The 12830-nt window shown below is 42.1% G+C and overlaps 1 protein-coding gene and 1 non-coding gene across 2 annotated transcripts in view; one reads left to right on the top strand and one right to left on the bottom strand.

Moving 5' to 3' along the window:
• LOC143139499 (neuropilin-1a-like) overlaps positions 1 to 8141 on the top strand; it is a 49464-nt gene extending 41323 nt beyond the window's left edge. Inside the window, exons 13-17 of the mRNA XM_076300086.1 lie at positions 98 to 241; positions 1497 to 1900; positions 4917 to 5013; positions 5546 to 5626; positions 6924 to 8141. Of these exons, the coding sequence (XP_076156201.1) occupies positions 98 to 241; positions 1497 to 1900; positions 4917 to 5013; positions 5546 to 5626; positions 6924 to 7255 (1058 nt within the window). The 3' untranslated portion in view covers positions 7256 to 8141. The remainder of the gene's footprint in view (positions 1 to 97; positions 242 to 1496; positions 1901 to 4916; positions 5014 to 5545; positions 5627 to 6923) is intronic.
• A 4053-nt stretch (positions 8142 to 12194) lies between these two features.
• LOC143139958 (U8 small nucleolar RNA) lies at positions 12195 to 12327 on the bottom strand. Its single transcript, XR_012990483.1, has one exon. It is a non-coding gene; the product is annotated as a U8 small nucleolar RNA (small nucleolar RNA).
• Between the last annotated feature and the right edge of the window lie 503 nt (positions 12328 to 12830).

Raw genomic sequence — 12830 nt, 5'->3', positions numbered from 1 at the left:
CCTGATGTGTTGGAGGGTTCCTGATGTGGTTCCATATTATATGGTGGAGAGTTCCTGATGTGGTGGAGAGTCCCTGATGTGGTTCTCTGTGTTGTAGAGTATCTTTGGTTCTCCTGTGATTTCGGCTGGGGAAGCCCCTCCTACTGTACCTGGACACCGGAGACAGACGGTGGAGCCGATTGGCTATTCCACATCCCTGGCACCACCCCCAACCCACCAGTGCCCAATCAGGAGCACACAGGTATGCAAACAGCAGTGGCCGGTTGCACAAAGCACCTTAAGTTTTTTCCCTTAAGTATGACCCTTAAGGCTTAATTTCTCCTAAGGGATTTCCTTAAGGGTGTTGCACAGAATACCTTAAAATGTTTCCTTAGTTAAGGGATTTACTGCATTGAAAGGGATTTTCCGGCACGAAAAATTCTATAGTTTCCACAGAGATTGTTCAACAGCTGTACTAGCTGCCTTTGCCGCGATGCCGTTAGTTAACCCACCGAACAGTAAAGCTTAATGATCTTATCATTCATCTTACCTTAATAATATTCGCGGAAATTATCGAGGTAGCAAGTAAAGCATGTTATATACATGAACTGAACAATACTAGTTGGCAAGTTAGAGATGATCCTGACTGTCATCAGTGCACCAACGTTTTAGTGAACCGAACCGAAGCTCATAGGCTAACAAGACATCCACATGAATTCTTAACGTTAGCCTACGTAAACCACACAATAATACGCCATGTTTCTGATAGGCCTATTTGACAGAGTATTTATTAGAGAGGTTTTATTATCAAAAGTAGTTAATATACTTCATTTATCAGCATCAATTCAGTTAATAATATGGTTAAGGTATAGTCAGATGTCCCTTAGGTTTTTCCCCTTAGTTAGACTACTAAGGTCGTTTGTGCAACAGGGAAAATGTTAAGGAAACCTTAAGGAGAAAACTTAAGGGTGTTTGTTCAACCGTTTTTATTTTAAGGGACCCTTAAATCAGATTTTAAGTGAAAAACTTAACTTTAGGGTGTTTGTGCAACCGTTTTTATTTTAAGGGACCCTTAAATCAGATGTTAAGGGAAAAACTTAACTTAAGGGTGTTTGTGCAACCATGTTTGTTTTAAGGGACCCTTAAATCAGATTTTAAGGGAAAAACTTAACTTAAGGGTGTTTGTGCAACCGTTTTTATTTTAAGGGACCCTTAAATCAGATGTTAAGGGAAAAACTTAACTTAAGGGTGTTTGTGCAACCATGTTTGTTTTAAGGGACCCTTAAATCAGATTTTAAGGGAAAAACGTAACTTTGTGCAACGGCCACAGACCCTTATCTGGCCCACTGTTGCCCTGTAGCCACTTTAACAGATCTAAACACAGTGTGTGTGTGTGTGTGTGTGTGTGTGTACATGTGTGTGTGTGTGTGTGTGTGTACATGTGTGTGTGTGTGTGTGTGTGTGTGTGTGTGTGTACATGTGTGTGTGTGTGTGTGTGTGTGTTTTGATTTTTGCAGGAAGTCCCGGAATATTCATCTATGCAGCTCCGTCTTCAGACAGCCTGGAGAGAGAGACAGAACTGGGCTCGGAGGGAGAGAGAGGGATAGAGGGAGAGAAAGAATGGCAGGAAGAGAGGATGAGTGCACGCCTGGCAGGTCCAGTGCTGACGGCACCGGTGTCTGAGATGTGTGTGTCCTTCTGGTACAATACGGGCAAAGCGCACACACACTCTGACTCCCTGCAGCTGAAGCTTCGGAGGCTGAGAGAGCGGGAGGTGAAGGAGGAAGAGGATGAGGAGGAGGAAGAGGAGGAGGAGAAGGAGAATGAGATGGAGAGTCTCCTGTGGATGGTTGGGGGGGAACAGATGCCACGCTGGAGAGAGGGACGTGTGCTGCTGCCCTCTGCCAACACCTCCTATCAGGTTATAAAGCCTTTATTACACTCTCCTATCAGGTTATAAAGCCTTTATTACACCCTCCTATCAGGTTATAAGCCTTTATTACAGCGTTTATTACATTCTCCTATCAGGTTATAAAGCCTTTATTACAGCGTTTATTACATTCTCCTATCAGGTTATAAAGCCTTTATTACACTCTCCTATCAGGTTATAAAGCCTTTATTATGTGTGTATCTGTGTGTGTGTCTGTGTGTACAGGTGGTGTTTGAGTTTAAGTGTGTATCTGTGTGTGTGTGTGTGTGTGTACAGGTGGTGTTTGAGTTTAAGAGTGTATCTGTGTGTGTGTGTACAGGTGGTGTTTGAGTTTAAGTGTGTATCTGTGTGTGTGTGTGTGTGTACAGTAGACTTGTAGTCAAGATCGCCTAAACCGAGACCAAGACACTACCAAGACCAGAGGGTATCAAGACCGAGACCAAGACGAGACCAAGGCCAAGACAGACTGAGTCAAGACCAAGACAAAGTCGAGACGAGACCGAGACCAAGACCGAGACCAAAAAAAAAAAAAAAAAAACAGCTAGCGAGCTAGTGTTACCAAAGTCCTTTTAGGCATGTCCCTCCACTCGGCGGCCATATTGCAACGCTTTTTGGGTACTCATCGGGCATCCTATTCAGCAGAAATGCACGTGCGCAAGGCTTCACCACACCAACCGTGCTCCAGTGTCGAGTTCACAACACATGATTGGCACAATGTCTGCACAACACAGCACATAATTGGCTCAAAGTAGTCAACTCACACCACACGATTCGCTCAATGTATACACAATGCGACATTTTGGCGAAGAAGGGGTGGGATATGTGTAGACAACGGCCATATTGGCGTTGCAAACTAGCCCCATGCATTTCTATGGAGGATTTTTTGAGTGCTGTGTCTCCACATTAGAAAGTCTCTGGTGTTACACCATAACTTGCATCAATTGAATAAGAGCAGCATACTGGGGCAGGGTTCTCAAGTTTTGAGCTCAGCTTGGAGTGAGATTGGGGGGGGGGGGGGGGGGGTGCACTCACTCACTAATTATAAAAAAAAATTGGAAAGAAGCATTAACCCTTTGAGACCTTGAATTTGTCATTGTAATCTATACATCCTATATCTTCTTTTTGTCTGGGAAAGTATAATGCATTAATGCATAGCCTATGTCTCTTATGTCAGCCTTATTAAAGGAAACCATTTGTTTTTTTATGTCACCAGGAAGCATGTCAGTAGAAATAACTTTTCATATTTAGGTGGGATAGATTGGAATCTTGAAATATAATAATCGTGACGCTGGGATATTCTATGGCTCACCAATTTACGAGATGTAGGCCTATATGTACTGAGTGAGACAAATATTTTATTTATTAGGCTAATTACTTTATTCACTTGAGTAGCCTATATTGTCACTGAATCATTAGACTAAGCATGTGCATGCCGAAACCGAGGACAGCAAGTTCATTATACATTATGGTGGTTGGCAGGTCATTGTCTGCAGCAGTCCTGTATGTTTAGAAAAAAATGTAGGCCTATGTGTAGCATACTCGCTCAAATTGATAACACTCGTTAATAATAAGCTAATTTTCATTCATTGTTGACATGGTCCATGGAGGATCAGATGGGTGTCCCGGGACCTGATGAACACGGCGCTAAAAAGCACAAACGAGTGCGAAAGTTGCAGCCGTGACGACAGGGAAAGTGCAGGCAGCCACGAGAGTGATTGGTCGTGTAAAATGAACGTTGCTGATGTCTGGCTTACACAAAGCTATAACGACACAATCATTAGGTTTTCTTAATGACCGACAGTTTAGTTTAGTTTATAGATAAGAAATAATTTTGCCATAAAGTAGGCTAGGCCAAATGTTCGTGAAAAGGCTTAATTTACACACCCTGTAAAGTACCATAAGTAGGCTGGTTTACCAAATGACACAGTTGAATTTCTGAATAAAAAGAATGTTGGTGCAGTTTTGAAATCTTAAACGTGTAACCCCACACAAGCATAACGTGGTTGTAGGGAGGGGATGTGCTATTTTGGAATTTTACCCGGATACAACGAATAGCCTACTATTTTTTGATTGGATGTCGGTGGCTATTTATTTTTTTGATTTTGCTGGTGAGTGGTGCGCTAGTTCTGAACCCTGCGAGAAATCCTCTCGTATCCCTGCGCCTCCTCTAATAATTATGCAGATACCTTGACATCCCTAGTAATATTTCTGCGTGAGAAATGCAAGGTGTGGTGTGTGAGCGTGTGAACTTGTTGAATTGCGTGTGTCTCACGCCCATTGCGTGAGACTTGAGAACCCTGCTGGGTAAGAGGTTCAGTCCCAGTTTAAATTAAATTTAAGAAGGTATTATTTCAACTACAGACAGAACAATGCAGAGACAGAGCATGTCATTAATGTGTGTGACTGTGAGCTCACTCACTGTAAATGTTTTCGTAGACTGGGTGAGATAAATTATGTAGGCTATAGCAATTGCATGACAATGATGAGAGAGAGAGACTTTGCAAAACTTGCATTTTGCAGAATGCTTCTTTCTTGCCTCTGGACTGCAAATTTCTTTATGTTCCGTGAATGCAAATTTAATGATGGCGGAATTCGCTGACATTATTAGCCTACTAGGTCTGACTGAGACTGACAGCTATGACGTAAACCTAACGTTTCGCGCTGGCTACACTTGCGTCTTTTGATTGGATGAGCGCCAGTTTCTTAATCACAACAAAATACATGTATGTCATTGATTGGTTGCATTTGAAAGGTTGCATTTGAAGGGCGTGAAAGGCGAAATAATTTAATGTTATGTTTTGTATCATGGACATATTTGTTGCAAATCTCCCGACCGCTAACCGGTCTCGAGACATCCAACTCTAGTGTACAGGTGGTGTTTGAGTTTAAGTGTGTATCTGTGTGTGTGTGTGCAGGTGGTGTTTGAGTTTAAGTGTGTATCTGTGTGTGTGTGTACAGGTGGTGTTTGAGTTTAAGTGTGTATCTGTGTGTGTGTGTGTGTGTACAGGTGGTGTTTGAGGCTGTGATTGGCAGCCATAGCTCAGGTGGCCTGGCTCTGGATGATATAAAGATTCTGGATCAGATCAGCCCTGCAGAGTGTAAAGGTGAGTATGTATAGTGTGTGTGTGTGTGTGTGTGAGAGAGAGAGAGAGGGAGAGAGAGAGAGAGAGAGACAGAGTATGTATAGTCTGTGTGTGTGTGAGAGAGAGAGTATGTATAGTGTGTGTATGTGAGAGAGAGAGAGAGACAGAGTATGTATAGTGTGTGCGTGAGAGAGAGAGAGAGAGAGAGAGAGACAGAGTATGTATAGTGTGTGTATGTGAGAGAGAGAGAGAATGTATAGTGTGTGTATGTGGGAGAGAGAATGTATGTATGTATCTGTGTGTGCTGCCATTGATGCTCATAAACTCATATTCTGTAGTATTCTGCTGGCTGGTTTAGTAGGACGAAAGCAACCAGTAAAGAAAGTCATCTCTAAGGTTTTAAGCATGCAGCCACTGTGATCAGTAAACTATAATATGGGTGAAGATCAAAAATAACATAGGAATATGTGTTTTTCCCTATGTGTGTGTGTTTGTGCGTGTGTGTATGTGTGTGTGTGTGTGTGTGTGTGTGTGTGTGTGTGTGTTGTCCTAGACCCTGAAGATAAGTCCCTGTCGACATCCTCTTCCCCTGAGGTTCTGTCCTTGTCCACCACTCCTGGGGTCCTCTTCTTCAGTAAGTCAGAGCAGCTAAGTCCCAGAACAGCTAACTCTTAGAGAAGCTAACTCTCAGAGCAGCTAACTCTCAGAACAGATAACTCTCAGAGCGGCTAACTCTCAGAACAGCTAACTCTCAGAGCGGCTAACTCTCAGAACAGCTAACTCTCAGAGAAGCTAACTCTCAGAGCAGCTAAGTCCCAGAACAGCTAACTCTTAGAGAAGCTAACTCTCAGAGCAGCTAACTCTCAGAACAGCTAACTCTCAGAGCGGTTAACTCTCAGAACAGCTAACTCTCAGAGAAGCTAACTCTCAGAGCAGCTAAGTCCCAGAACAGCTAACTCTTAGAGAAGCTAACTCTCAGAACAGCTAACTCTCAGAACAGCTAACTCTCAGAGCGGCTAACTCTCAGAACAGCTAACTCTCAGAGAAGCTAACTCTCAGAGCAGCTAACTCTCAGAGAAGCTAACTGTCAGAGCAGCTAAGTCCCAGAACAGCTCATTCTTAAAACAGCTAACTGTAAGATCAGTTAATCCTCACAGCAGCTACTCTCAGAGCAGCTAATCCTCAGTGCAGTTAGCTCTGGTCTGGTCAGTTTCCTTGTTTTGTGATCGGCATTAAACTATCTCTGCAGGAGTAGGCTGCTGCACTTGTGGGACAGAAATGATCTCCCACTTCTTTAAATTCACATTGTGCTCAGGGGCTGGCTTGACTGGTGTTCTTTTACTTTAAGAGCAGTTTTGGGAAGTAACTGAATACATGTATTCGGGATTACGTATTCAGAATACAAAATATGAGTAACTGTATTTAGTTACAGTTTCAATGAGTGGTATTCAGAATACAGTTACTTTGGCCATTTTAAGGGGTTACTTTTAGAATCCTTCTCATATGAATTTCTGGGCTTTTTGAACTGAAATTCTAATATTTCTGTGAGATGATCTTGTTAAAATGTATAATGTTTCAGTTTATCCTATAAAGTTAAGTTGTGGGTTTTTTGCTGACATCGCCTGTGGGTCTTACAAACTGAAATAGCAGCTTGATTTCCCACTTGATAAAATGTAAAACAGCGCTTATGTAATCCAAGTATTTAGAATACGGTACTTAGATGGAGTAATGTAATGGAATACGTTACAAATTACATTTTAGGGCATGTATTCTGTATTCTGTAACTGATTACATTTTAAAAGTATTCTTTCCAACACTGTTTAAGAGTGACATTCTCAGACCCAATGCTGTATGAAATCTAAAGTCTCTCTCCCCCCCCCCCCCCTCCACACACACACACACACACACACACACACACACACCCTCTCCAGCCTTTCCTACAGATTCCCCAGTAACCGGCATGAGCAGTGGGCTAGGTTCCGGTTCGTCCGGTTCTAACGGCGCCTCTGTGGGTTCTGGAATGGTTCTGCGTTCCCTGGACCCCATCCTGATCACCATCATCGCCATGAGCGCTCTGGGGGTTCTGCTGGGGGCTGTCTGTGGGGTTCTGTTGTACTGCGCGTGTGGACAGCCTGCAGACAGTATTGGTACCGAGGGACAGGGCTCGGAACCGCCACGGAACATCTCGGCCATGAAGAGCTACAACTTTGAGCTGGTGAAGAAGGAGAAACTGAACTCACAGAAGTCTTTCATGGAGGTGTGAGGATGCAAGGGGATTCACACACACACACACACACATACACGCACACAGATTGAAAAGGTGGGACAAAATATGTCACACACACTGCCACGTCCAGGCATACGCATACATAAACATACACATCAACACACACTGCCACGTCCAGGCATACATAAACATACACATCAACACACACTGCCACGTCCAGGCATACGCATACATAAACATACACATCAACACACACTGCCACGTCCAGGCATACATAAACATACACATCAACACACAATTGAACAAAGAGACAGAGACTCTTGGGTGAAGTTGTTTGGACAGCAATGATAACTCATAACTCCTGCAGGACGTCACTCACAGATGCCATTGAGAGACACAGGGCTGTCACACAGAAACCTTTTAACTGGACATCTGATGGACCTGTCAGACAGACAGGATGCAGAACAGGACGTTGGACAGAGCTTCTTTGGGGACTTCTTTAGCGCGTTTTATAGCAGAACAGGACAGGAGGACATTGCAGGACAGGAGGACATTGGACATGAAGTGTTTCATGAAGTGTTTGTGTAGAATTCCCCTGCAGAGTGGACACATTGAGTGGACATGTGTGTGGGACTCAGTAGAACCGCACTATTGGAGGTCCTGCAGAAGATTGTGCCAAGTGTACAGTTCAAGAAGGTGTGTGTGTGTGTGTGTGTGTGTGTGGGGGAATGTGGTGTGAACTGTTACTTGTTTCCTCTGAGCGGATTCTGCTGCTTTGGTCTGCGGGCGCATCAATATTCTTCTCTGTGTGTGTGTGTGTGTGTCCACTCTAAAAAATGCTGGGTTAAAAACAACCCAAATTCAAACCAAGTGCTGGGTTATTAACTAGCAATGCAATGAAATAAAACAAGTTTGATATTTATTTGACAGTTTACAGGAACTTTTATTTAGTCAGGGGGGAAAAAACAGCTTTTAGAATACTGAACTTCATGTCGAGTGTAAGACTGTCATGATTCATGAGCAAAAATCAATGAATTATGTGGATGAATAAAATCCATCAGGAGACAAAACGTAAGTGCAACACACTTTTAAAGTATGGTCAGAGACTTTCTAATGAGGAGACAGCACTCGAAGTATCTCCCATAGAAATGCATGAGGTTAGTTTGTAACGCAAACATGGCAGTCGTCTACACATATTCCACCGGAAAAAGTTGACATGTGAATACCATGTCAATCATGCCAATCATGTAGCCTACAGTATGTTGTGAATACATCATGCCAATCATGTGTTGTGATCTCACTGTCCTAAATGTCTTACCCAGCGAGCTTGGTACAGAAACAACCCCACAAGATGACCCAAAAGCCTCAGCCCAGCGTTTGGGTTGAAAATATAACCCAGAATTCTTTAGTGTGTGTGTGTGTGTGTGTGTCATTTTGGTGGAAATCATACTCAATACTGCAGCTGCCCTAGCAACACACACGGCCGGGGCAATGAATGACACGACACATCTTTGTGTGTGTGTCTGTGTGTGTGTATTTATGTTCCCGTAGGTGTTTCTGTAAATGTATGACATGGGTCAGTGTGTGTGTGCACGCATGTGTGTGTGTGTGTGTGTGTGCATCCTTACAGTGCCTTTTCAAAACAAATATTTTGGTTGTCTTTTTATCACCTATTTGTTGCATTGTAATGCTTCACTTCTACATTGTTCTTACACTGCACACACACACACACACACACACACACACACACAGACACACACACATACACACAGGCTGACCTCACCATGTTACTGAACAGAACACTTATGTCCCCGTCTAACACACTCTCACACACACACACACAGACACACACACACACACACTCACACACACACACACACACACACACACACTCACACTCTAACACAGGAATATTTAACCTAAACCCCGAGCTGAACTTTGACTTGTTCTACCTGCTTTTGTACTCCTTCTACGTGAGCTTTATGTCTGCCACCGAAAGCTGGAATAATCACATGGAGGGTGTGTGTGTGTGTGTGTGTGTGTGTGTGGGTGGTCTTCTGAAGCTGAATGTTGTCGTTTCACTTGTCCAGAAGGACGTGATTGTTTTGATTATCGGGGACTATCTACGGGGTAATGCGATGGTTGTGAATGTCACATGTTGGGTGTTCTTAAGACTGGTGAGAGAGCGCCCTCCTCTGGCAGGAGAGAGTCATCACTGATCACCTTAATAAGATGCACTGCAAAAAATGAATTCTAACCAAGTGTTATTGATCTTATATTAAGATTAAAAAATCTAATTTTAAATCTAAAATCTAGTTTTTAGTATGAAAAGACTTACCTAGAGCCCTCTCAAAAGATCATTTTGACTTAATTTAAGAAGACTTTAACTTATTTTCAAGACAAATTTGCTCAACGCACTGGCAGACAAATTTGCTTGTTTTTAGGACAAATTTGCTTAACGCACTGGCAGACAAATTTGCTTGTTTTCAAGATAAGATGTCTTAAAATAAGTGAATTATCTTTTAAATTAAGTCAAATGATTTCACAAGAAAGCGCTAGGTAAGTCTCTTTATACTGAAAACAATACCAACTAGTTTTTCTTATCTTGATATAAGATTAATAACACTTGGTTAGATTTTGTTAGATAAGCAGTTTTTGCAGTGTGGAGGGTCACTGTCTACGTTAACTCAACTATTTTACTGTCACTCAATGACTATCTGAATGCTGACTGGATGGCTACCTCACCATAGGCGGGGTTTGTTACCGCATGGGTAAAACAGGAAGGACGGCGAAGTATGAAGGAGTGTTTCAAAGACTCACAGATAGGACACACAAACACACACACTGACAACACACTTTAGTTTCAACATAGGGACACACACACATACACACACTAACTAACAATCGCACACCTTAGACACACAAATACAATCACACACAGTCACTTGCACATGCACTCACACACATTCACACGTGTACTTACTTACCTACTTACTCTCACACACACACACACACTCACACAGACTTTGATGTACCTACACTGGAGTATACACAAATCCATGCTCGCACACACACACACAACTCGGATCACACACATATGCACCAAGCATAGAGCTGACAGACAGCTGCACTGATGAACACACACACGTCTGTACGCACACAGGCACGCTGTATACACACATAAAAACACACACACACACATCTACACAGGCACGCTGTACACACACATAAAAACACACACACACTTATCTACACAGGCACGCTGTACACACACATAAAAACACACACACATGTCTACACAGGCACGCTGTACACACACATAAAAACACACACACACGTCTACACAGGCACGCTGTACACACACATAAAAACACACACACATGTCTACACAGGCACGCTGTACACACACATAAAAACACACACACACGTCTACACAGGCACGCTGTATACACACACTGCCATGTACAACCTGACATGAAAGCACACACATTCTCTCTCCCTCACACCTGCATACACAGACACACACAAGCAGGCACATTCATACACACTTACAAATACTCTATGTGCACACAGATTCTCTCTCTCTCACACACACACACACACACACACACGTCTACATCTTCCTACAGCTGTCTGTCTCTAGCAGTGACTACTATGACATTCCAAATAAACAAATAAATGTTTTTATTTAGATGATGTGTACAAATGTGTCCTTTGATCCTCTCAAGGTCGTCCATTCGAAGACGCTCACCAATATGGGAGACCAATACTAATTTGGGTGTTTTAGTATTTAAATATGACATTTGGGCCAATATTCAGTTTTAAAGGAACCATATGTAAGAAATGTATTTCAATTAATCATAAAATGGCCCTAATATGTCACTAGACATTAAGAAATCATGTTTATTTCAAATACTTATATCACTGACAACAGTAGTCCGGCCAGGATATTGTCATTTAAAATGTGAACTTGCAGCCCTCAACTGATGTTGATGTTGTGTTTTGTCATGTCATGTTGTGTTTTGGCCTGATGCGCCACCCTCCACCTATCTACTAATCACGAAGTCAGTAGTGTTTCGGCATCCGGATTGGCAACCTCGAGTCAGGGGGGAGGGGGAGGGGATACATCGCTCTACAGTAATTTGAAAGTGATTGCAGTACCAGTTTTGGCCACAATCTTACATATTGTTCCTTTAACAGAAACACTTCATGTAAGTATTTTCTCAAATATTTAGCATAATAATGGAAGAGTTTGGATCGATGTGGGACTTGGTGGTTTAAACAACTGACTAAATAATTAAATATCTGGTTTTCCAAGCATTTGTTTGTGATTCTGATCATAGAAAAATTAGTTCAAATATTCCATGTTATTTTTTCAGCATTTTCAGTTCATATTGAACTGTTCTTTCTCAATCACAGGAAAATAATAATTCCATTACTACGATTTTAATAATTAATAGTATTTCCATTTCTACGATTTTTTTTTTTTAGATAATCCACCGTTTTGTTGTTTGAAGTACCTTTGAGAGAATGAGAGACATAGTATTTCTGACAGATCCTCATCATTCAAAAGTACTGTGGTCTGAGGCAGGCAATTGGCCTCATTCACCAACCGTTCTTACGAAGAAATTTGTTCTTAAAACCCACTTACGCAGTTTTTACGAAGATTATGGTATTAAGTATAAGTATATATACTCTTTTGATCCCGTGAGGGAAATTTGGTCTCTGCATTTATCCCAATCTGTGAATTAGTAGAATTAGTAGAAACACACTCAGCACACAGTGAACACACAGCGAGGTGAAGCACACACTAATCCCGGCGCAGTGAGCTGCCTGCAACAACAGCGGCGCTCGGGGATCAGTGAGTGGTTAGGTGCCTTGCTCAAGGGAACTTCAGCCGTGCCTACTGGTCGGGGTTCGAACCGGCAACCCTTAGGTTACAAGTCCGAAGCGCTAACCAGTAGGCCACGAATGCCCCTAAATGGCTTCTTGAAGGTGTTGCCAACCTTCTAGAAGAGTAGAGATTAATCAACATCTCATCCATGTCCATTCATCATGTTCTGAAGCTCCTCTAGAGCGCATCAGGTAAGGATATTCACCAATGTTGTCTTGTTCTTAGGTAAGAACAGAATCTACGAACACTCAAGAACACTCTTAAGCACATTTGAGAACTGACTTGTTTGTAAAAAATCAATGGTTATTGCATTTTCATCATATCTGCAGGTGTAATATATAATAGAATTTAAATAACAACTACTGGTATATATTTTATAATTTAGGATATTTTTGAATAAAAATATTATATTAATTATAATTAACCGTGAATATTAATTAGGACAAAATTATACCCGACCCGCGATCCGACTCGCTTATTTACAAAATGTGTGCTTTTGGTTATAGCCTGCATGCATGTAGGCCATTTCTGTAAAACAAACTAATTTATTTGCGAAACTTTATGCAGTAGAACTACACGCAGTAGGCATTCAGGACATAATGTAATGTTTGCGCAGGAGAGAGATAAGAATAAGAGCGCAAGCATGCACGCAACCACCAAGGATTAGAACACTAGGATAAGATTTGAAGGCCATGGACATACATCTTTCTTTCGAAA

This window comes from Alosa pseudoharengus, unplaced genomic scaffold (genome assembly GCF_046254945.1).
Source record: "Alosa pseudoharengus isolate Yale_2024_CS ecotype anadromous, Long Island Sound unplaced genomic scaffold, YU_APseudo_1.1 YU_APseudo_1.1_scf_22, whole genome shotgun sequence".
Taxonomy (NCBI): Eukaryota; Metazoa; Chordata; class Actinopteri; order Clupeiformes; family Clupeidae; genus Alosa; species Alosa pseudoharengus.
Note: the sequence above shows the minus strand (reverse complement) of the source record. Positions and strands in the feature narration are given on the sequence as shown.